The following is a 24878-nucleotide window of genomic DNA, read 5'->3' on the forward strand; positions in this document are numbered from 1 at the left end:
TCTATTAATTATTTTTTCAGAATAACTGACTCAGTGTTAGACAGATAAGCAGATAAGGTGGATTCTTTTAAACGTGGATTAACACCAGAAATGATGGTTATTCCAAACGTCATATATTCCCAGTAGAAGTTATACTATGCTTATACCCAAGGGATTTCATAACATACAGTTCCCAAATATGCCTCATTTGTTATCAAACTACTGAATAAACCCTTGTATTAATTTACAATGTGTTTAAGACAAGAGCTGGACAGAATTAAATGCTATTTCGTTTAAAAACAGAACAGTCTTTTAAAGAGCAAGAATGCATAGAAGATATTTCATGACCTTTTAAATGGTCAGTAACCTCATATAAGTATCATTAGCATAGTTTCTGTTTTAAATGCTTTTTAACAGCATTTATTTGATGCCTGTTTTGGAAAAGTTCTTTGTAATCGATTTTTGTGTGGAAAGTAGTTTCCCTGGTGTTTATGCAGGAAACTGTGTTAGTAGTCATCTATTCCAAGGCTCTGTTGACTAATTTACATTGTATAAGCATGAAACAAAATTACAAGGTTCTTTTTTAAGATGGAAGTTAATTTTAGTTATTTTCCTCTCCCACAGATTCTTTACAGCTTTAGTAAATCTGCACCTTATTAACTGCAGTTACAGTCTGAGTAATAAATGTTGGAATGCCTTAGTTTACACAGGCAGTAACCTGCCTTAGTGACCACAGGCAGAGGTAAATCTGTTAATAACAGCTGCACTGTGTTATTGGTTGGCTGCTGGTGCTTTGCAAATGTGACGGTTTGACCACTGGCCAAACACCAGTGCACCCGCGAAAACCATTCACTCTTAGTAGTAAATGTTCTTTGTACGAGTCCGTGTAGATGCTCTGCTTATTGCTAGAAAAGGGGACAAAAAAGATTGAGGGAAGATGTTTGTAGCTGAGTGATGGAAATCTTACATCGTGTGGATTGAAATGTCTGACCACTGTGTTTCTGTTTCCTCTGGGCTTTCAGAGGCGCCAGGAAGAGGAGTATTACAGTCGCTTAGAGGCTGAAAGGCGCAGGCAGCACGATGAAGCTGAGCGACGATTGCTGGAACCTGACGAGCCTGGTCTGTACAGACCTCCGCTTCCACGGGAATATGAACTCCCATCCCCAACCCCTTCATCTAACGCTCCTCCTCCCCCACCTCAGCGAAACACCTCTTACCTCAAAACACAGGTCCTCTCCCCTGACACGATTTATACTGCCAAGTTTGTTGCATACAATGATGATGATGAGGAGGAGGAGGATTCCAATCTAGCAGGTCAGGATAAGTACTCCAGCACAAGAAAATCTTATGGTGACTTTCCTCCTGCCACCCTTAAGCCACAGCAGCCCTCCCGCCAGCCTCGCCCAGTTTCAGATGGCATCTTTCTTTCCAACTCATTCCAGTCATCTCCTGTCAATGCCAACAGTACTACTGTCAAAAAAAGCCAGCCCCTGCCCCCAACAAACAAACCAAGTTTCATCCATGCCAGCAGCTCTAAAGGTAGAAACAATTAAATAAGTCATCTCTACAAAACTATCCTCGTATTTTCAACTCCAGTGCTCTAGATTGAATCACTTATTTTATGATTTCCTCCTCCCTTAATCACTGTTTTCACTCTGGTGATCTGACTTAAATCCTGATATTAATATGAATACTTCAATTTTAAATTATTTTGATCTTTCAAATTTTCTTGCTCTTTACCCAAACTTTTCAAAATCAAATATCCATCCTTCATGTATGAATCAGAAATGATTTTAACTGCTACTCAATCAATCAAAGTACTGTTGGTTTTGGCTTTCACTCTGTATCTCTAAGTGATTTGTTTTGTATGACTGACCGCTGTTTACTCAGGACATCTGGAAGTGCACCTTTCTTGAACACAGGAAACCTCTCCTAATGGGCTCATGGACAGAACTTATCTTCTGCTTTGTTATTGGTACCAGGGTTCTCTCTCTTTTAATAGTGTGTGCAAATGGCTTTAAAAATTACATTTGTAGATGTAGTTCGTAAATACACAAGCACCAAGAGAAATACAGGTCTTGCAGTTAGTTTCATGTATTAGGCACCATTACTAAATTCTGGTTTGTACAGTGCAGTTTCCTTGTAGACAGACAAGAATCTAAATTTCATCTTAGTGCTGTTTGCTTTACTCCTTCCCTTCCATACCTCTGTGTTTCTTTGACTCCTCATCTTATTGTATGACTCCGAGCCAACCATAAAGAAGTTTAATTTCAGTTAGAGCTCTAGCTGCCAGTAACTTTTTCACCATATTTTACCTGCAGAGTACTATGTGAACTATACTGAATTCAAAGCTAATTCAATCCAAAGTTTTTGAATTTTTTTAAACTGCTGCTGTATAGGAGAAATCTTGGATACTTAACTCTTTGAGTATGTCTCACTCTGATAAGATTGCACTTTATTGATATAACACTTTGTCTTTAAACAGCAGCGTCTGCTGGTACTTCTGCATTTGTTTTCTTCTATATTCTTTTGAAGATGGTGGCCATGACATTCTCCTAGTTTATTCTTTTTACTTATGCTGGAAGTTAACAAGTGCCTGACCACCAACTCCAGGTGATCAATTCATCCTTTTAAAATGAAAAGGGTAGCAAGTCACCTAAGATCCCAAGGAAAAGTGTTTATGCTGGCTTCTAGCTGAATGATCAACTTGTTTGCTGAATTCAAGTCTCAGTGGCATAGGTAGAATCCTATAATATGTTACATCCCTCATCACTTTTTTGGCCACCTAACAAATTAGGAAAATTGCTCACTTGCTTTATTCAGTGGTGTGCCCCAGGCACAGAGAGGATATGAGCCTCCAAATACTTTCCATCTATTAGAAGCACTTCTAATCCAGCTGCAATAGTATGTGAAACTGATTTAGAATATATATGAGGCCACTGAGCTGCTTGTCCACATCCTTTTCAGGTGAGGCTCAAGTCATCATTTTCCTGCAAGGAAAATTAGCATCCTTTCCTTTGCAGGGCAGCTTAGCTTCTGCTACAGTTGAACTGCTTCTAGTGCTGAAGAGAAGCTCTGCACAGTATTGCATAGTTTTTAATATTACTGAAGGGACAGTTTAGCTCAGTTACAATTACTGTCCCACTGGTGCAGTTGATGATTAGTAGTTCCACTGTTTGTGGTCAGCACAAACACCCAAGCTGCATAAAAAAAGTGTCTGCAGTGATTCTCCTACAAAGGCAGGGGAAGCCTGGTCATTGACGCTGGTGTTGCCTGTGGGATCTCAGGACGTAGTAGTCCCTGTGGTAATAGCTTCTCTTCTGCAAGCCCATCTGTCACTCCTGTCTGGTCTGTAATAGGTTCTGAATCTTAAAGGAAGGTGAGGGAAGGTTTTAGCTTTTCAAGGCGTTTTCATTGGATTGGAGTATAAGTAGACATTCTGGATGCTTCCTGCTGTGTACTACCATTATGCCTAATCACCGTGCACGTGAAGCCACTGATAAACCCACAACCAATTTTGTACCAGAAGGACTTCAGCTTTTGAACACCAGATACCACAAAGAATTAAGAATATTCTGAAATGGCAGGCTTCTGACATGAAACTTTGGTACTATATGTCTGTACAGATTTTTTCTTCTTTCAAAGAACTTTCTTTTTGTAGAAATTCTTATTTGAAACTGACTGTAATAAGGAGTAAAATGTGCCTTCCATCACAGCATGTAGGCTTGTAAAAGCCCTTGCTTCCCTTCCTTGTTTGGCACTTTGAAGGCTGTACATGTAATGAATTAACCAACCCTAGAGCCATCAGTCACTAGTTCTTACCACCACTCTCCCTGCCTTCCATCATCCACAACCCAGAATGCCATTTACTATATAATTGCATTTCTAATCCTGCTTTCTGTTAATATTAATTGAAAAATGAATCTCAGGAAAGTGAAACATTCAGTGGTATCGTGTGTGCGCATTTGCTTTTCCTGGAAAACAATCGAAAGGACAATTTACAAAGACTTGGTTAAGGTTTTGGTAACAATTAAGGAATATTGTAGTATGATGCTTCGCCTTTAATAGCCTAATTCATAAACCATACAACTAATTCTGAATACTCTTATTTCATAATTTTTAAAATAGCCATGAGAACAGGTTAACTTCACTTGATTGCTCAAGCTTCTATGAAGACTGCCTGCGTAACGTACAAAGCCGTTTGCACAAAATGCAGAATTCACTGTGCAGTTTGACCATCTCCCATCTTGCTGACTCTGTTACATTCCTGTCCTTTACAGCTCTTTCCTGTTCTGAGTGTTAACTCTAGTAAACCATGCTTCTGCAAATTTTGCTCTCGTACCTTCTTCCACTGAGTCTGTCAGCTCACCAAGGAAAAAATCAACACCCAAATGAAAACCACTATCCTAATCCAAATGAAACTCTGAACCACAGCTTGTGGATCCAGCCACAAGCTTTTCAAAGTAGGGAAGGCAGTACTTACAGGAATGTGAGATTGACATCTGAGAGGAAAAAATCTTGATATGCCTGGCATACTGAGTATGATTTGGTTTGCTGCAAATTTTTGGTGGAAAAAAATTGGCCTACAACACATTAGCTAAATTGGCTTGTGTGTTCTAGCCTCATTCAGAATTACTGAATATTTCTGAGAAGTTTGATGTACCAGTGGAAGAAGCAAACATCTCCTTTTGTACCAAAGAAGGTTCACAAGACATAACATGTATGGTATTGAGACCAGAACTGTCTGAAGATGAATCTGAGTAGTGTTCTGACACTTTTTTTACTCTTTTCGTGAGTTACTAAGAGAATATGGTTTAAAATATAAATTAAATTATTAAACTTCTGATTGGAAATAAAAGGTTTTGTCTTGTGGCCTTTACAAAGAATTAATATAATGTGTAAAATCTGTGTGTTACATCAACTTAAAGGTGCAGTGCTGCAAGAGTTACTGGAAATTTAAATTCAGGGGAGGTAGGAAGGGGCCATCTTCTGAGTGATACAGTTTGCATACTGAGACTTAACAGAGACTTAAATTCTGATTCTGCTGAACTGCAAAGATGGTATATACTAATAATCTTTGCTTACTTTTAGCCTCAGAAAGAGAGGAGCTACAGCTCACTTTATTCCTATGGAGTTTGTTGCAGGATAATAAAGAGTGTTGCTCTTTCTGTTGATCTCCTTGAACAGCTTCTAGTGTCTGTTTTACAATAATCCATAGTAATATAAAGACTATGATTTGGCATGTGCTGTATAATCTAAACAAAATGGGTTTTGACTCAAAATTAGGAATAAAAAAAATTAGGCCATTTTAAGAGGGTTGGAATTTAATAGTACTGGGATTAAATATTCTAGAGGTCAGATGACCTCTGATTATTTATGATTTTCATTTGAGATTGTTTCTTGAAAGAAGCACTGCACCTTTTTGAAGGAATACAGTATAAAACTTCAGTGTTGTAGCTGCAATCCTTAAACTTACTTCTTTCTTTTGCATAAGGAATAAATTCATACACTGGATCTACAGGAGCAGCTGCTGGGGAGGTTTATCGGGATCCAAGAGACAAAAGATCTAAAAGGTGATATACAGGAGTCCATTAACACATTTTATACAAATGACTTGGATAACCTCTGCAGTATTTTCTGTTGTCATTCTATCTCTAGGGGCTACTCAAGTGTTCTGCTTTGGCTCTATTATGGGTTACTATAAAACACAACTAAGTTCTCTGCTCAAGTCCTTAGATTATCTGAAGCACTGCTGAACAGCAACGAGTTGTGGCACTACAACTAAGTAAACAAAATGATCACTATAAATTAGCAACTTCAGCTGGTTTAGATTTATTTATAAATCTGAACAGTATCTCTCCAGTGGGATTCTTACCAAACTTTTAATAAGCATAAATAATATAAGCTGTGTTTATCTCATACTGGCTTTACCACGTAGCATACTGAAGATGGGACAATAAAAGCTTTGTCTTCCAATGCTTTTTCTTAGAAATGTGCCACCACAGAAAAGCTTGCTAGTTTAGCCAAAGCAGTAATGCTGTGCTAGTACAGGCAGAGCCTTAGTTTATACCTGCCATCCTTGTTGAAAATTGGCAAGCATTTCCATTTATTTTGACATTCAATAAATGGTCAAGTCATAAATTTCTCTTAAGTGATAGCACAAGTGTCAGAGTTAAAGATATATGTGAGGAACAAAACCTTTCAGAACACAGAACAGAGACTCCTTTGCTGTAGTCAAAGAAGCTGTCATTACATGTCATCAAGAATGATTAAGGATCTTATAGATAAGAATTATAAAAATATATTTTTGTTTCTTTTCCAGTCAAGATGCAGATTTACCTGGAGCACCAGAAAACTTGACGTTCAGGGAACGCCAGCGACTTTTTTCACAGGGTCAGGATGTATCCAATAAAGTAAAAGCTTCGAGGAAACTAATGGAACTGGAAAATGAGTTGAACACAAAATAAGATTAAAGCACCTTATCAGATGTAACGGATGATCTCCAAATTGAGGGATTGAGATTGGGGGCACACTACTAAGTATGAACAGAAAATGAATGTTTTCTGAAAGGAGTGACTTTGATTCCTCTATATCTAAGACTGTTAATTAAGACTTAGAGATGTTGCAATAGCAAGAAAACTGATTACTTTGCCAGGAGCTTGTGGTTTATACAATGAAAGCACTGTAAATTTTTAAAGATATGAATCACGTGAAGGTAACTTTTTTTCTGTTTTGGGGGTTAAGTTCTTTTGCACCAGACCAAGTAGCACTTGTCAAAGATAAGTTCTGTTTCCTGGTGTTTTACAGACACACTTTTGTTTTAGCTGCTGAGCAGAGAGAGTGAGAATAGCTTGAACTGCCTAAACTAAACTGTGCACTAGAAATTAGTATTTTAGGTTGTTTGACAAGAAGCCAATGTCTGGGCCACCTTAAATACGGTTTCATATGCAAGTTTGACATACTGTATGGTGTTCATAGAAGGATCAACATATCAATATGGATCTTACCATTACTTAATACTGGCATAACACACATTCTCTAGATAGAACCTTGAAATAAAAATGTTTCTGTTTCTATGTACTTGTTGGGTCTAAAATGGATGCCTAAGATTTTATCTGTAGTTATGGAAAAGTCTGTGTTGATGCATCCCCACTATATGTGCTTCAGACTTTGAAAAATGTGAAGATAACAACCTTTGGATAACTGTTTCATTAAAAATTATATAAGCAATAGATAGCAGGCTACACTTAGTGGCCCTTCATCAGCTAGGACCAAAATGTTAGTAGTGTGTTAAAGGCAAGGATTCCAGTTAGGAAGTGAGCAGAACACGTGGGTATGTTTTCTGAGAAATTCAGATTAGAAGTTACTGGGCAAGTTATTAGGCCTGGAACAGTATCAATAAGTCTGTTATTATCAGTTCAGCAATATATATTTTTTTTTCTATGGATATGTGAATTGGCAGATTAGAGAAGAAAACTGAAGTGTAAAGCATCAAATACAATACTGCATTCTGGAAGTGGGAGTGTTCGTAGGGTCATTCACAGCTGGTGTGCAAGCAAGAAGCCATCCGTGCGCACACTGAGGAAGCAGTCTAGCGAGCGCCTCTTCTGTCTAGCTGGTTTTACTGACATCCTGTTACTGTTGTACTGAAAGCCTTTTTGGCAGTTCAAGCTATTTTTTCACACTGTTATAGCCTTATTTAATTTTAAATTGTTAATCTTTTTCCTCCCACTGTTTCCTCAGCTATGCTTATGTGGCTGATGATATTGGGAATAAGGACCTCATCAGAGTCTTTCTCATTGTGTGATGTTAAGACAATATATATTGTGATTCCAAACAAATTTTCTATTTGACAAAGCCCTTTACTGGCTTTAGATGATTTTTTTTCCTGTATCATATTGTTCTCTTATAAATATATATTTAGGGATTTGTGCACACTTCCAAATACAAAGGGGTAGACTTTCACTGCCTTAGGAAAGAAATCACTTTTAATAAGAGTTGTATGATAAATAAATGCGAGTTAATGAAAATTGGAGTGTAAATATTTTTTACGTATTTCAGGTTTCTTATTTGAAAGTGTGCTTTTACCGTTTCACCTGTTAAATATGAAGTAGAAGATTAAACTGGTTCAAAGTGTTAATGAAGGATTTGCATGCTTGCTATGTCTGTTCATCAGCAAAAGCAAGCCTCTCCCAATTTATCTTGAGAACACTAGCAGCCTTACAGTGACAAATTTTTCTTGAGGAAAAAACTTATGCTGTGGCTGAATTACTGTTGCTGCTAGACTCTGAAAAAGGCTTAGCAAAAAAATACCTATAACCTTCAGTTGAGTGGATTTGGCCGCTATTGGGCATTCGGGTCAAGTGTGAATATGTGTAAAAGTGCTTTTCATATTTGTCTGTGCATTATTTGAAAAAAAAAACATCAAAACTGCTGTAGTTTCCCATTTCTACTGTATTTCACTTGCAACCTATTTTTAATAAAGTTTGTATTGTATTTAACTTTGCATTAAATTTTTTTGTATTCTTATTTAATTCTGCATTCCTAACAACATTATAATAAACCAGAAGGGCTCTTAGTATCTTTTGCCTTCCATGTCCTCTTAAAATTTATTTACAAGCAAAGTTGGTGTATCTCATGTGAAAACCTCAAATGAATTTTACATGGAGAATCAACAGAGGCTGACCTTCACTAATCAGAGAGGAGAATTTCTTAGCTTAATGTTTGATAGCTATAGTGCTGACTGGAAGGAAGTGATTTTTACAGCTTAACCAGCAGTTTACAAAGTAGTAAGTGCCAGTGGTGTCGATTATACAGACTAGTCACACTGTATTTTTATCTTCCTCAAGTGCAGAGTTATTTTTCTAACAGCAAAGAGGAACCTAGAACTTGGCATCTTTTGAAAAAGTAAATAGTATATGCAGAGTCTCCACTGGGCTTGCTGTGGTTGATGGGGGTCAGCAGTTCAAATTCTGCTTGGGGAAGGAGCCAGGCCCCAGTGAAGTGCTGTAGCTGTACATCTGCTGAGGATGGGATTGAGAGCCTCCTATAACATCAAAAGAACTCAGCTTTTAATTTTGAATGCAGAATGTCTAGACCAGAAGAAAATGGAAACAATCCTTCTGTATGTGAGTCCCTCAGTCTAAACAAAAAAGCTAGTACAAGCAAAAAGTGGTGTATTTGAATCTCTGTAGTATTGCAGCTGCGAACCTTGTCATAGAAACTTTTATTTCTAGGCCAAACTATTTCCAGGGGTTATGAGAGAGGAACTGTGTGTGATGTGCAGCAGTAGCAATGAATTTTCAGTGGGGAAAAAGTGCTTTGGGCTATGCCTTCAGGTCAGTGAGCACACTAGTGTGATGCTGCTGGGCAGTGCAGCACCTGCTTTGCTTTAGGGATGTGAGCTGTCAGCCTTGGCAGCACAGCTCTTTGCTTTACTGACGGTGGCCCTTAACAGTCATAACTCTGTGAAATTGTATTTGCATAGTCAGCTTTCTCCAAAACTAATCATTTTAAAACTGTGTTAAATTCTCCCTTCTGCACCTATCATCCATATACACTGTTTTTCAGCTCCTTTAGGTAGTCTGTACTACAGTTTTGCTGGTGTTTGAGGAAAAGCCAGGGAAAGGAAGATGATGACAAAGTCCATAGTATGCATCCTGTTCCCTGAAATAATAAGCAATATACTTGATCATAGGGATTGCTTTTTGTACATCAAGCAATGAGTACACAAGTAGTAGAAAAAAGCAGGCTGTTCTTTACCTCCTAATTCAATTAGATACAACACATAGTGCTGGTAAAAAATGAGCTTCAGTAAAAATAGTCTTAAAACACATGTAGTGACTCATGAATGTGATGGTAAGAATTGGCCCTTTCTTCTGTGTTGTCAAATGATACTGGTATCTCAGGGTCAATTGCTGGCTGTGTATCCCAGAAGGCAAAGCCTCAGAGGTTAAAAATTTGGAGTTGGCTGTCTTCTTTCTCAGCTGTAATGGTAGGAAAACTTAGTGAGACCACAATGCAATACACCTGCCCAGAGAATCTGTTCACTGTTACCGACAGGCGCTCAGAACTGAACTAGTTACCAAAAAAATGTGCAATGAAAGATTTACAGATTCACCAAACAATGTTGAGAGGCTGTGTGCAGTACAACAGTCTCAAGTTACCATCTGAGTGTGGAGAATGTCACCTCACAGCAGAAAACACAGGGACGTACAGCAGAATCTCTCTGTGTTTGGCAGAAGAGGGATAACAGCCTTCTCTCATGGTCTTTTTCCCAAATGCTTTTCTACCCATTGTGTTTCTTGTTACTGCATTTTGGAATGTTGCAATGGACAACTCATCAGAAGTTTTTGAAGCTGGTACCTCTTGGGTCTTGTTGGTTCCACTGCTGGCATTAAAGTGAAATGCATCAGAAGTATTCGAGACAATGCTTATTTAATAGTATCCTAAGATTTGTAATCCACTGATGGATTTTATAATCCATGTATGGTATTTCACTGATGCTAAAATTAATAGAGTTAAATGTGGATTTAGACAATTCCAATAAATTTCTGGCCCTGAAGTTCCACAGAAGGATCTGCAATATGGCAGAGCCTTCCATTTGCAGGGGCAATATGGGATCAAGTTGGTAAAACCTTGGGGAAAAAAAGATTCTTCAAAGCCAAGTATCAGTGTAGAAAGGTGTGCTGCAGTACAGCCTGGCAGCATTTCTAGAAGACAGCTGGATTTTATAATTGTTTCCTGCCCAGGTCTCACCAACAGGCTGTTTTGTTCCCTGTCCATCAAGCAGCCTCTCCTAAGCTTTGGAAATAGAAGGAAGATCCCTAAGGAGATTTGCTGCTGTTACAATGAGTCACACATCACACTGAGAATTTTTGTTTTTCTACTGATGGGACAATTTTCAGTACTATTTGACCTTCAGAGGTGCACAGAGAAATGACTAAATAGGAGTAGTGGATGCTCAGTTTTAGGTTATTTCCTCAAAGAGTGATAGTAAATTACGTATTGTCTGTTACAGCTTACAGAAACAAAATTCTTACTCTCATTAATAGTGGGTAAAATCCAGTAAGGGTGAGATTAACCATACCACTTCAGAGGTGATCCTTCTGGGATGAAGCTGAGTTTTGCTGGAAAATAACATTGTTCTGATTTGACTGCTGCCGCAGGATAAGCATTACATATAAAATCATAGCTCATTGTCAAGAATTGTGAGTCACACCCTGCAAGCAACTAAATCTTCCTCCCAAAACAGATGATGTTGGTTAAAATCCTGTCTGCCTTACTTAGTGCCAACATCTTGTAACATCCACACCGTTGCAGCACTTTTGAACTGTTTTTTTAGCCTGTACCCATTTGTCAGTTCTCATTTTTCCATCAAAGCAGAACTAGTTGCAAGGAGGAACTGCTGAGTTACACTTTTGTGTGCCAAACCTAACTGCAACCAGCCAGATGGGTCTTTTTTTTTTTTTTTTTTTTTTTTTTTTTTTTTTTTTTTTTTTCCTAAACAGAGGCTATAGATTGTAGCAACTTGTTGAAGATGCAGGATCCCAGAAGATGGTGGATAGAGCTGCACAGGGGTGTTTGGTTTGGTCTGTGATAGATGGGCTGTATCTGGGTTCCTCAGTAAAGGAGCACTATGCCTTTTTGTACTAAACATGGAGGGATTCACTGCTCTGTGTCTTTGGATTTTCTGCTGCCTGCATGAGAGCACATTTGCCATGATCAGTAGAGAGTAACCTGAGACTGCTATTTTGCAGAACTGGATTCCTCCATAATGATCATGTTGGTTTTGGGTAAAAAAAAAAAAAAAATCAAACAACTTTTGTACAAAAATAGTGTTATTTCCCACTTCCAAGAAGCTGACATGTCTGTGTCTGGTATACTTATACATTTTATAGCCAAATAGTATAATGACTGCTTTCAAGACCACGTAAATCTTTCAGTGCAATACAGTAGAGTACCAAGAAATATTGGTAATGCATGTGACATTTTCACCTTGGAAACCCCAGTGTGAGACCCCCAGCCATAGCCTGGATGAATAGGGGCTGCTCTGGGCAGCTTCTCAGGAGTCCCACACCACCCGAACCCACAGGCTTTGTCCTAAGATCGGCCCTAATGCCGGCCGTGTTCGCCCTTTCCAGACAGATTCTGTTGTGCATCATCCAGCTCAGCGTCAAAGCAAGGTCAGCTACAGCTGCTTGCCCAGGCCTGGGTCTAACTGGGGCTTGAGTAGCTCCAAGGGTGTGGACTCCATCATCTCTCGGGGCAGCCTGTGCCAGCATTCGGATATCCTCACACGATCCTTGGACTCCCGGCCCCTGGGCACCACAGAGCACAGTCCGTGGTGCTCACACTCCCATTTGCACATACTGGCTGCATCCCCCTCAGCCTTCCCTTCCTCCAGGCTGCGCTTCCCCCAGCACGCTCCGTGCAGCAGATGTTCCTATCCCTTAATCTTCTTTGTGGCCCTTACAGCCTTAGCCCAAAGCACACTGCTCAGGGAGGAGGTCCTGCAACCAGTATCGGAGCTTTCAACTCTGATACTGCCCTTGCCCTCCTCGCCCTTTGCCCTGGTGTGAGGTTTGTGCCCCCGGGCCCAGGAACCGGGTAGCCTTTCAACCAGCCTTGGGAGTCCCAGGCTTTCCTTCTATTCCTGCACTCCCCGCCCTAATCCTTGGCCCTGGTGCAGGCGGAGGGACCCCCCACCCCTCAGGATAATGTGCATTGATCTCTGAGGTCCCTTGCTGCACGGGACGCCGCAGGCTGAGAGATCCCCAGTCCCCATGGACGGCACGCCCGTGCCCCGCTCAGTCTCCCCGCTGGGGGCGCTGTCCCTCACAGGCGCCCACCGTAGCCCCGCCCCGTTCCCGCTCCCTGCTCGCGGATTGGCCGGCCGTCCTGCCATTCAGGGCGGGGCACGGCCGCCCGGGCGGGGAAGGGGCGGGCCCGTCGCCATGGCAGCCGCGCTACCGCCCCAGACGCCTCCCGAGTTAAATCCCCGCCGGAGCCGGAGCCGGAGCCGGAGCCGGCGGAGTTCTCGCTCCGCCTCGGCGCGGCACCGGGGAGGATGATGTGGCCGCGCCGCGGGCTCGACCCGGGCTCCGTGTGGGCGCAGCGCCTGCGGCAGCTGGAGCAGCGGTTGCGCGTGAGGGGGCGAGGGGCGGGGCGGGGGCGGGGCCTGCGGGCGGGCGGGCGGGAGGGCGTGGAGCGCGCTCCCAAACCGCGCTCGTGCCGGGGCTGGGATCCCCGGTCCGGCGGTGTCGGGGCCTTGCTGGGCCCCCAAGTGTTGGAGGAGACTGCTCAGCGGGGGCTGGGATAGAAGTCGAGTGTCAGAGCCGTGGGCAGCTCTCCTTCCCTCCGGCCCCGCCGCCGGGCAGGGCGGGCGCTCGGCGCTCTCGGGAGGCGCCCCTGTGCTGAGGGAGCGTCTGGCGCTGTCGAACGCTTCTAATAGTGCTGCCTTGGAAATGGAAACTTACGTGCTTATGTATAAATAAATAAATAAAATAGTGCTGCGGACCACGCTTCTGAAAAATGCCAGGAGGAGGTGGTTTCGCAAAGCAGAAGCGCTTTGAATTGTGTACCTATGAGTTCCCACACATGCAAGCTACATAACAGAAAAGATAGAAATAAAGGAATATTAAGAGTTTATCCTAATTTTTGCATGCTAATATACAGATATTGTTGTGAATGGAGGTATGTAGTTCATTGATCTCAGAAGTTTGAGAAACAGTGGAATATGGTAATGAAACAATATTAATTAATTTTTTTTTTTTTTTTTTTTTTTTTTTTTTTTTTTTTTGGGGGGGGGTGTTTGTGTATTTGGGTGGGTATTCTTCCTTAGACCAAAGAAGAAAGAATAGTTGTCCTGGAAACTGAAAATGCTGCACTTCATCTAAAACTTGCAGAGGTGACTGTTGTTTATTTTTTTCAAAAAAAAATTTTGCAGAAAAAAGAAGACACTGAAATCTGCCATCCTCTTTTCTGGTTTTGCCCTAGTTTTACCAGTTGGGAAAATCTATGAAGGGATTAAGGCTCAGCATCTCTTTCTTTTCAAAATCATGAATGGTAGTAGTAATGATAGGCTGATTAAGTAACTAGAAGTCAACTTGAATTTAAATATTTATTATTGTTTGAAATCTTGAAAGCTGAACTGGGGAACGACTCTGGAAACATTAAATGTGGAATATTTCTTCTTACAGGGAACATGTTTGTCTAAAAGACAATGGCAGATTTTTCAGGAATACTTTTAGACACAGTTGGGATGATGCTTTGAAAGAACTGTTCACAGAGTGCAGGAGGGACATTTCATTAGGAGCAGACTTACCAGGGCTGCCCTGCTGTGTGTGTTTTTAGTCCTGGTATTGTTGCACATGTGCCTTGTGACACATCATACAGCAACAACGGGATGCCCTCATTGCCTTGTGTCCTTCTACAGAAACATAGGTTATTCCTAGATCCTTGCTGAAATAAGGAGCAGCCTGTGATAATGTTTGGGGCCTTCAAAGGGGAGATTTCCAGAGATTTAAAGAATTTTGAATATAGACCTAGGCTGCTAGAGCAGAGCCAGCTGTGAGTATTAGTGGTGATACAAACTGTTAGCCAAGAGTTTCTAATCTGGGCTGAAGCATTAACTGGTTGGGTGACCTTAGGGAAGCCATTTGCCCTCTCTGTGGATTTGCTAACACCCGTGGATAAAAGTGGCTTTAACATTTTTCAAAGTCTAACTGGAAACAGGTGGCATATCTGAAATGAGTTCTGCTAGGTATACAGAAGAATACTAATTTATTCTGAGGAATTCTTTTATTTATTCTTTACAATATTCATTGAAAGCCTTAAATATTTCAGCTGATTTTTTTTTTTTTATCCTCACAAGCACAAGAAAGAAATTATTCTAGTCATTAAGGTACATCAGATGTAGGAAGGAGTTGCCTGTGTATTAGGGAATGAAGCCTCTATTTTGAAATAGAGCACTGGTTCATTTTATTGAAAAATGTGCTGGAAGAAATGGGCACCTACAGACCCACGAGGAGTGTGGGCAGTGTTACCACCATCAGTAAGAAACAATGTCAAATGAAATCCTTTTTAATTAACCCTGCAGTAATGGTTGTTGCACTGATTCAGGCAGTTATTTAAATACACTTTAAAAAATTTGCCTCCTCTTGGTTAATTTGCCCCAGCAATGTGAAAATATGAGCTGAACTGACATCTATGAAATAGTTTTACCTTAATTGAAGACCCTCTATTAAAAACAATGCTAACTGAAATTAGTATTATGTAGGATTGTGCAATATTGCACCATATGTCCTAATATTCTACCAGCTGTGCTGGTGAGAAAAGCTGCTGCCCTTGACTGTCTATCCCCGATCCTTCAGATCTGCCGGTGGAGCTGCCTGAGTGATTGACCTGTAACAAGTTCAGTCGCAGGGACCAGGGTTAACCAGCTCTCATTCTTGTAAAAGCTAATTGGATTCATTTTGGCTGGAGTGAGCTGGGAAGCTTTGGAGACAAACTTATGACGATTGCTATAAGCAAGGATTTGCAGTGTAAATATTTGTCTGTAGGTTGCATCAGTCTTACTAAAATGTTATCTCCTGCTATGGCTCTTCCCTTACATCCTTGCAGCAGTGAGGAATTTCAGCACTTCTCCGCTGTTCTGCAGCCTGGCGTATTGTTATCCCAGCAGCATGCTGGAGGGGTTGTTACTGAACATAGGAAGTCAGATTCTTTCTTAGTCCTTTTGCCTTGCTTTTTCCTGTTTAGAACTCTGTTTATCTACCTGCATAGCCCTTGCTTTTATTAGCAGTCTTTGAGGTCCTGACCCTGCAGCCTTCTTTACGTATAGCTAATTCTGCCAGAATAGATCTGATTGCAAATTTCACTTTGAGGAACACTATTAAGTAGTTTAGTTTCACTTCTGCTTATAATAAAGATGACTGTAAAAATGTTTTAGTCCCTTTTTTGCTTCTATGCTCAAGCACAGGTTTGCAAATCTGGCCTGTGAGCAACTCTGGTGAATGTTAAAACTATTTGAGTGGAGAAAACCTCAAAATCAAGGCAACATTTGCAATAAAGATTAACTTGATAGCGGAAGCGATGCAATGACATTAGCATCGACCTTTCTGCTTTTATCTTAGTGTTGAGAAATGTGGAGGGTCAAGGGGAATCTGTGCAGATGGTGCAGATTAGGTGCTAAAAGGAGGTTTTAACTATCCTAAGCTCACTTAACAACAAGGCTTGAGTACTGCAATTGCTTATATACATATGCTTAACTTTTCAGTGTGATTAGAGATACTAATTCAGGTGCACTAACCGTGTGCATTTTTGTGAAGCTGTTTGTAAAAATTGCATCTGAGTAACGTGAGTCTTGAAAATCCTTAAGTTTTCAGAGCATCTAAGCACTGTATAGAATCAGTCTCAATATCTGGGAGCTTAAAGCCTGTAACATTTTTTAAAAAAACCCTCTTCCTGCTATTTCTTATAAGAACTCTTTCAAGTAGTGCTAAGGTGGTGTATTGTCCTACGGAGCTTCCACCTCCATGTAAAAATAGAAGATTCATGCTTTGTGAAGGTGAAAAAGCCACATGAAAATATTTGTTTCGATAAATGAAGTATGTTTTTCTTGAAAATACAATCTTTCTTTATCCTAACAGCTTGAGGATGTTGTACTGTTTTTGCCATTATCGCCTGTAGTTAAACTGCAATTAAGTGTTTGCTTTTTACCTGTCGTTATCAGATGATTGGAATTGAATCAAATCCCTTGTGTGAGTAGATTTAGCTCTTTCATGTCTTATGTTGTAGTCTTCTATGCTTTGCTAATTTAAATAGCAGGTAATTGCAGTCACAGAATATGTGGTATGAATAAAGTAGGAAATAAATCTGTGCAAGAGACAAGTGCATTTCAAAAATAGAGGAAGAGGCAATTGGTACTGATTAAGGAATGGTAGATGTCACATGTGGCAGGGGAAAATAGATGAAGTTGCAGCTCATTTTAAGCACCAGGGCTGTCAGATAGTTACAAAAAATGTATTTCTTAGTGTAATACAGATTCTTCCATATTGCTGAATTTCACAAGCAATCTCTACCAAGATGACTCTTTTTGCATTCATGCCTGTAAATATTTAAAGTTGTGTTATTTCTATTTTCATTTTGATTCCAACATCTCAAAAATTTCCCAAGTTGGCCATAAAAATTTCTTTTGTATAATAGGTAATTTTAGACTGTTAGAGAGCATTCTTCTGCACAAACTTAAAAAATTTCTTTGGTTGCTGTGATCTCTGAAGACCCAGAGTAGGGCTTTGTTGGTCTGGCTTGGCACCACTGCAACCCTGCTGATTGTAGTGGAGTTGGTGTTGTCAGGGGGCACAAAGCTGGGGGCTGTGTGTTACCGACTACTTCAGGATTTCAGCAGTTAGCACCTGTATGCTTGTCTTTGTTCTGTTTCATGTCTTTCCACAGTGCTTTCTGCATTAAATCTAGTTTCCAGAGGCACTTTATTCAACTGTGTAACCAGCCCTTTTCCCTAATTGAAGGCACAGTTTTAGCCCCTTAGATCCAGCGCAAGCATAAGTAAGAGGGTTTAGGTACTGCAAAAGCATTTTAGTAATCTGGTGCTCAGGTTTAAGACCCTAAGAAAGCAGAATTTTGTGATGTTAGGCTGTTACCATGAGGTGATTCTTCACATGACTGAGAAAAAGTTAAAGCAAAGAAATTAAGTAGTGGCAACATCCTGTGTAATCAAATAGTTGAATTACAAATATTTACAGAGAAAAGGGGGACAGAATGCAATAGGAAACGTGAGTGTTTTGTGATTTTTTGTGATTTTTTTTTTTTTTTTAATAGTATCAAGGGTTGGCTGGAAGAAGCACTAATGAAATATTGCAGCTCTATGCTGCTCATGGCCAGCAGATGAAATTGCAGAGGATTTCTGTTGTAACCCAGCTGCATGGAGCAATAAAGGTAAAGGCATTTAGTGAGAACATAGACATAATTAATGCCCTAAACATTTACATTCTTACCCCAGAAAATGGTGTGAGATGAACCTGATCTGTGGCTTTATTGTATTCACAACAGAGCTTACAGTGAGGTGTAACAATATTTTCAGTGGTTTTGCTGTAATAGGCTGCAAAGTCACCTGAGAGGCTGGTGAAAGTGGATTCCCCTGAGTTCCAGGATCTTATGTATAGGATGCTATTAACACCTGAGATAGATATTTTTGTAACCAAAACTTTACAGTTCCCCATTTGACTGTCATACAGACATCCCTAAAAACAGTAATTGTGACATACTTTAACCACGTAGGCATATCCTTTATAAAACACATTTGAGAGCTCTATTGGTTACCAAGAGTTCTCTAGCAGATCTCACAAGAGTAGTTTGCTGTATGTTCACTCAGGCTTTAATTTTGCATTAGACAGAAACTGTTCTCCTGGTGTCAGCACCATTATATTTGCCTTTGTTGAAGTACTTATTTATGAAGTTACTCCATAGAGTAGTGCCTTTTAGGGACACCACCAAACATCTTTTCTCAGGGCCGCACTGAATGCTGCATGAAATGACTGACAAGTATCTCAAGAAAAAAATCTGATTCTTAATAGGCCTAAGGATGCAGCTTAACTTCAGCGTTGTTGAATTAGATGATTGTTGTAGGTCCCTTCCAATGGAACTGTACTGTTTTATTCCAATTGCAGTGCTTCTGCTTTGTAAATTTTGTGGTGGTATTTTACATTTTTGGTTAGCTAGAATGGCAGAACTGCTTGTGATGCAGTACCTGTGGATCGAGGTAGTAAACTATCAGATGTCAATGAATACTAGGAGGGAGCAAAGCTTTCTAAATGAAAGTCTAGACGAACAGTCATCCTACACCCATAATAACAAAAAAATACTTCTTCCCATTTACATTGTGTGGCTTTTGAGAGTGCAAAATGCAATTATTTTTGTCCCTTTGGCTTAGATTGCCTTTTTATCATTGAAACGCATTAATTAATTCAAGGTCAGTAGCACAGAAAATAAAATGTCACAGAATATATAACACAGGTTGACAGTGAAATATCACAGTGTTTCTGTGACATAAGTTCACCTTAGAGATGACTTTGCATGGCTGTTTCAGGACTTGGATGTCAAGAAGTTTAGTAATCCTAAAATCAGGTCAATTTGTTTTTATTTAGGTGGGCTCATAAGTGAATATGGACTGATCTTAAAAACATTTAAAAGTCTCATCACGTATATTACACTGAGTTACATCCATAATACAAATACTTTTTTGAACAACATCAGTTTCTGATCTTTTCAAACCACATCTCAGAGGAAGACCTAGAACTAGCCTATACAAGAAATGCCTTGAGTGAATCCTAGCAAATACCTTCTGATCAAAATGAGGAAAATTAAAGTACTAAGGGATATATGGATCACAACTTTTCATTGCTAATTCTGGATATGACTTAAAAGGGGACAGAGCCCACACATGCTCACACAGACTTACTTTTGTCTGATGAAATAACAAAGAGACTTGGTTGTACCTGAAGCTGTGTTACAGTCAAAGTGGGTATGGTAAAATGATAAGGATCCATAAAGTCTTGCTGAAACTTTTAGAAAATTACATTGCTAAATGTTTTGCAGGATCCTTCTCTAAACATATTGAAAGATATACTCCTGGGGACTTTTTCCCATCAAGTAGAGGGTTCTTCCTGCCTGTGATGTCTCACCATAATAATTTGGGTTGCCTATTGATTCTTCTTAACTTCTTGTTCTGTGTCTTTATAACATATTTTTCTTCTTGCTGAGAAGAGGCTTAAGCAAGACCTGAAGAGCCTTCATTCATTTGCTCTTGAGCTTTCAAAAGACTTTCAACATCAAAGCAAGACTTGTCTTTACCAAGTTCTGGCAGCAGTCCAGGGAATACAGCTGCAGAATGAAGCAATGCAAAGTAAGGCTCATTGCACTTGGATTTCAAACATGTAACATCAACAGTGTAGTTGTTCAATGTTTCTGACATTAAAAGGTTGAGTTTGATTTTAGAGAAATGTGTCACTGAAATTGTACCACTTGTTTCTTGTTTGACATTAAATCATCAAGGAGTTCTGAAGCATTAGAAGTACAAATAACTCTGCAGAGGTTATGACTGATAATTTGGATTTGTCTTTTGTGTGGATTACAGCTGCTGTTAGACTGCTGCTGAGTTGGCTCAGCTGTAGCATTTTTAAACTGAAGATCTCAGGCTTGTTATCTTGGCTATTTTAGAAGAGCCAAATAAAGAATGCATTGCTTTATAAAGCTGAAGTTTGTCTGCTTTTGACTGTACCAAGAAAGAACTTGGCTGATTTCAGATGTTTCTGAAAATATTGCCTGAAATTAAGATAGACTTGATTTTTAGTATTTCTGTGTATTCATCAAAGAAATTACTTCAAATCAAAACCCACTTGATCTGCTGGGCTGTAGATACTAACAGCACATGGACTGCTGTTTTGGAATTCAGGTACTTCAGGTTCACGTATACATAGGAAAGAGAGCCAGTGCACTGGGGCACTCTGACCTCATCACTGAGAGTTAAGTGCATTGGTCCTACACCTGGATCCCATGGTGTGGATTTCTGCACCTGCTTTCAATATCCTTTATTCTGGTGAAGCTGCTACCAAGCCTGGGAGTCACATGACACATGCAATGCTTAAATTGGTTGACGCGTAGCAGTGAATGTGTAGTAAGTTGTTGGATGTGTGGTGGTGAACTACAACAAATATGCAAATTTACTATCACAGACCCTTTGTGATGCTCTGATAGCCATGTGTTGCCATTTAAAAGGTACATTTTCTTTCCTTGGATTATTTCATTTTGGGACTGATTTAATTCTGATGGGATTCCTCATGTCAATAGCAACAAACAGCACCCTTGATGATGGGTATTTACAGAACTTATTCCTGTATGTTAAGTACTAAGTTATAATTAAAATTTATTTGATTACTGTGTTATTCTTTTAGAGAAAATGCTCCATCAAGGAAAAATCCCCAAAGCTGAAAATTAACTTTATCTAAAAAGTAAACTTTTCTCTTATTGAAGCACGGGGCTAAATGAACAGATACGAGATTGAATTTGGCACTTGAGCTATTGTGGTGTAAATAAATAATGAGGAAGCCTGGCAAAATTGCATTGACTGTTCTCAATTTGCACTTCCTGGTGCATTGTTCCTTGAAATCATAAGCAGGAGAAGCTTCCCTAACTATAACATGGTATGTTGGTACTTTGGTGGATGACTTTTGTTTTGAATTTTCTGGTTTTCAGTTCTCTGTCAAGTGTTTTAGATGGAGATTCTATTGTTAAGGTTAAATATGATCATTGGAATTGCCATCCTTAAATTACATATAATCTTTTGTAGACAGAAAGCCCTAAGCATATATTCTAGAGACAGTATATATTACCAGTTTAATCTTAAAATAGAAATTGAAAACAAGGGAGAAAACTACAGAAGAAGCATTTGAGTAGGTAAATTTCAAGGTTGTAGTTGACATGCAACAAACTATAAAATTTTCTTATAATAACTGAATAGTCCTTCACTTAGAAATATTTGTTCACAATCTGAAAACCAGGCTACTGCCACCTTTTCCACTGGAATTTAAGCAGTAGCAATTCATAAGAGAGAGAATGTTGTTATAGCTCTGTTTCCCTTGTGGATAAAGCTGCTATCATTTTTGCTAAAAATATTAGCCACCAAACTGCGAATGATACTACTGAGAGAGATGCAGTGATTCAGCAGATGTTTGGAAAGGTAGGAATTCATAAAAATTTAAGATTAGTTTGTAGATGACTTCACCATGCAGATATTATCAGAAAGAGGAAATTGTGGTGACTTATAAGCCTAATGACTCTAGATAATGCTTTGCAATTCTGGGACACTTTTTATCTGGTCTGAAGAAGATTAAAAAAGGAGCTTTCCCATTTTGTCCATGTGCTAGCACCTATGTGTTTTGCTTTTGTTGGAGAAAGTGAACTCTGCACTGTGCTAATGACTTGTATTGGTGGAATGTGAGCTACTATAATCTTTTATCCTCAACTCCACAAGTGATTTTCACCAGTTCAGCTGCCTTCTGAGAGCATTTCCCTTAGTGTGGAGTAGGGAAGTATTAGAGGAGCCTTGGATCCAGCAACAGAAATATTGTAGCAGCCCAAAGAATAATCCATTGAACAGTTTGGAAGAGATCTTGAAAGGTCATCTATTTTCATTCCCCCTTCAGTGAGTAGGGACATCTTCAACTAGATCAGGTTCTCAGAGTCCCATCTGAGCTGACTTTGATGTCTCCAGGGATGGGGAATCCACCACCACTCTTCACAACCTGTTCCAGTGTTTCACTATCCACACTGTAAAAACCGCCTTTCTTATATCTGATGTAAATCAACTGTCTTTTAGTTTAAAACCTTTGACCTATTACAACAGGCCATGCTAAAAATAATGTTACAGTATGAAATATAAAATACAGCTGAATTCAAAAGACGTTTTGGTATTAAGTCTATCGTATCATAGCTGCAGTATGTCCTAGAAGACATGATCAGATTGATTTCCTTTTTAAAATGGACTCTAGACTGGCAAGAAACATTAGGAACCTCAGGGAACTCTGGGGACAGCTACGCATCCGTATCTCAGATGTGCTGTGGCTGTGCTAGGCTATGCTGCTCCTGTTTTTCGTGTCCCTGTTATGGACCTTTCTGTTATGTTTGTGTAACTCTTTGTAAAACCACACACAGAACAGATCAGACAGATGATCCAGGACAGAATTTGCTCAGAAGGAAGCATTGCTTTTAGAGCTTTGTGTGACTGAGGAAACAGTTGTGTGAGCACAGCAAAATGTCTGGTGTACCACTGAAAGGGAAGGAATAATAAGCTCTGGGACTGTCAGTTAAAGGAAAGAGACTGTAAAGGTTACAGTCCCTTGCATATGCTTGCAAGACATCACAACTGTTGGACTGATGTTACTGTGATCAGTAACATTTAAACAGAAAAATTGCTGGCATTCCCTGCTTCCAGAAAATTTCCATATAGATCAATGGAATGGGCAAAGGATGGGGAAAAGAGATGTCTGTAATGGCTGCATTCATGTGGTGACTCCTTCTCTTGCCTAATGAAGAGTGTATTATTAGTATTTTATAACAGATGTACCCAATATCTACTCCTAGGTTAAGGATGAACATGTAACTTCTATATAGCTTGCGTCTGATGCCAAGCAGAAAACTAAGAAACTGTTAAATGAGTGTTTGTATTTGTAACTGCATAACTCTACTTTCAGAAAAACATAATTTATGCATTAGGAAACTTTTTTTCTTTCAGGACTGGAATAATGGAAGAGTACCCTTGGCATCTATTGCTTTATCTTACTGCTTATTTAAGAGACTTAGGGAACTCAAAGTGTGTGTACACAAATCTGTAAAGGAAGATACCTATTTTGGAGGTTACTGAAATAATCAATGGAATCTAACCTTGTGTATTAAAAATTGTAGTATGATTAGGAGTCAGTGACTGTAAATGACTTTTGAAAATTTATGGCAACATATTTGCGTGGGGTTCTCCAAACCAAAGCATGCTAGTATTATTCCACATGCTGGATGCAAGAGAAGGATTTTTCATAGTGAAACTCCTAGACATTGATTCCCCAGCTATTAACATCATACTTCCCCTGCATGCATGCGCTTGTGGAGGAACATTGTGAGCTGGAGGTGAATGGCATGGGTATTAGAACAAAAAGATCTGAGAAATCTCTAGTGTACACAAATGTCCCTTGAAATGATCTGATTTTTAGTCTATACCAGAGAGATTAAATTGTACGTGTGACCGTGCTGAGTCTGTTCCTTGCTCTGCAAGGGAGCCCACGCTGAGGCTGGTGGCCATCCTGCTAGTTCAGCTCTCAGACCCTGGTTTTGACTGCTTGATACTCTGCATCTTCAAACTGCTCAGTAATTGCTGGGGATATTGATTTCCCACTGGGGTTTCTAAAAGCTTGCTTTTTACACAAGCTTACAGTTACATAATGAGTCTTCTGGGCTGTATGTTTGTTTTAGGCCTCCTCAGTGTTTATGTAATTGGGCTGAAATAAAACCATTTGTGAAGTTAAAAGGCTTTTTATAATGACCTGTACAAGTCTTCTCTGTTTGGTGAAAGAGACTCCCTAGGGTTCAAACGATACATCGTTCCTATGAATTCCTCATGGAATGATGGACATATCTTAAAGGGGAACCTTACAACTGTTGTAAAAGATTAGTGGTGCTGTAAGTGAGATTGAGGATAAATGACAGGTTAACTTCTTGTAAAGATAGCCCATATGAGTCTAATAATTGCAGATGTGGTATTAGCCGTGCAAATGAGCCCCATCTAGCAGCAGGCTGCTTCAAATGTAAGTTTCAGGCTTTGCTGGCAGGTAACGTCACGCTAACTAAACTGACACAATTGATCTGCCTTTAAATACCTTACATTATTGATTGCTTTTCAAGACTTCACGTACTTGTGGTAATTATTTATACCTTCACACGGCAAGAACTATGATGGGATTTTTCATAAGTGTCTAGTAAATCAGAAACTAACCCTCCTAACTGAAATTTGGTAGATATTGAGAAGGTTTATATTTCATGCCTATATTTCATGAGGTGCTACTGGACAATTCCTTTTGTAAAGTCATGGAGTTTATATCTCTGAAACTGCTTTCTTCTAGAGTTTCAGATAAAAGCTTTTGATCTTGAGCAGTCTCTACAAGAGGTGACAGAGAGGTTTGAGAAAGAAAAGCAGAAGAGGAAGGCTCTACATAACAGTTTAATTGTAAGTATGTTTAATAACAGACCATTGGCTTACTTGGTTGAAATTATTCCCATAATTTCCTCACCAATATAAGTAAAGAATATACTTCACATGGATATATCACTTGCCC

General features: G+C 39.6%; 2 protein-coding genes across 30 annotated transcripts in view; both read left to right on the forward strand.

Moving 5' to 3' along the window:
* Positions 1–8487, forward strand: part of AFDN (afadin, adherens junction formation factor) — a 116671-nt gene extending 108184 nt beyond the window's left edge. For 10 of the 24 annotated variants that reach the window (XR_005700179.2, XR_005700183.2, XR_005700184.2 and 7 more), the window contains 2 exons: positions 1002–5552; positions 6302–6372. Coding sequence is in view for 13 of the 24 variants with exons in the window: in XM_040059965.2 (XP_039915899.1) it covers positions 1002–1293; positions 5474–5552; positions 6302–6446 (516 nt within the window). In the remaining 11 variants the exon portion in view is untranslated. Of the gene's footprint in view, positions 1–1001; positions 5553–6301 lie in introns of those variants that run through there. The other 14 variants (XM_040059965.2, XM_040059966.2, XM_040059976.2 and 11 more) reach the window with 4 other exon arrangements.
* Positions 8488–13019: 4532 nt separating this feature from the next.
* KIF25 (kinesin family member 25) overlaps positions 13020–24878 on the forward strand; it is a 41772-nt gene continuing 29913 nt past the window's right edge. Inside the window, exons 1-5 of one of the 6 annotated variants that reach the window (XM_040059126.2) lie at positions 13020–13126; positions 13823–13888; positions 17821–17937; positions 19765–19903; positions 24666–24769. In XM_040059126.2, the coding sequence (XP_039915060.1) occupies positions 13049–13126; positions 13823–13888; positions 17821–17937; positions 19765–19903; positions 24666–24769 (504 nt within the window). In that variant the 5' untranslated portion in view covers positions 13020–13048. Of the gene's footprint in view, positions 13127–13822; positions 13889–16229; positions 16339–16455; positions 16590–16983; positions 17092–17820; positions 17938–19764; positions 19904–20640; positions 20776–24665; positions 24770–24878 lie in introns of those variants that run through there. The other 5 variants (XM_040059127.2, XM_040059130.2, XM_040059129.1 and 2 more) reach the window with 5 other exon arrangements.

Source organism: Hirundo rustica, chromosome 3 (genome assembly GCF_015227805.2).
Source record: "Hirundo rustica isolate bHirRus1 chromosome 3, bHirRus1.pri.v3, whole genome shotgun sequence".
NCBI classification, from domain to species: domain Eukaryota; kingdom Metazoa; phylum Chordata; class Aves; order Passeriformes; family Hirundinidae; genus Hirundo; species Hirundo rustica.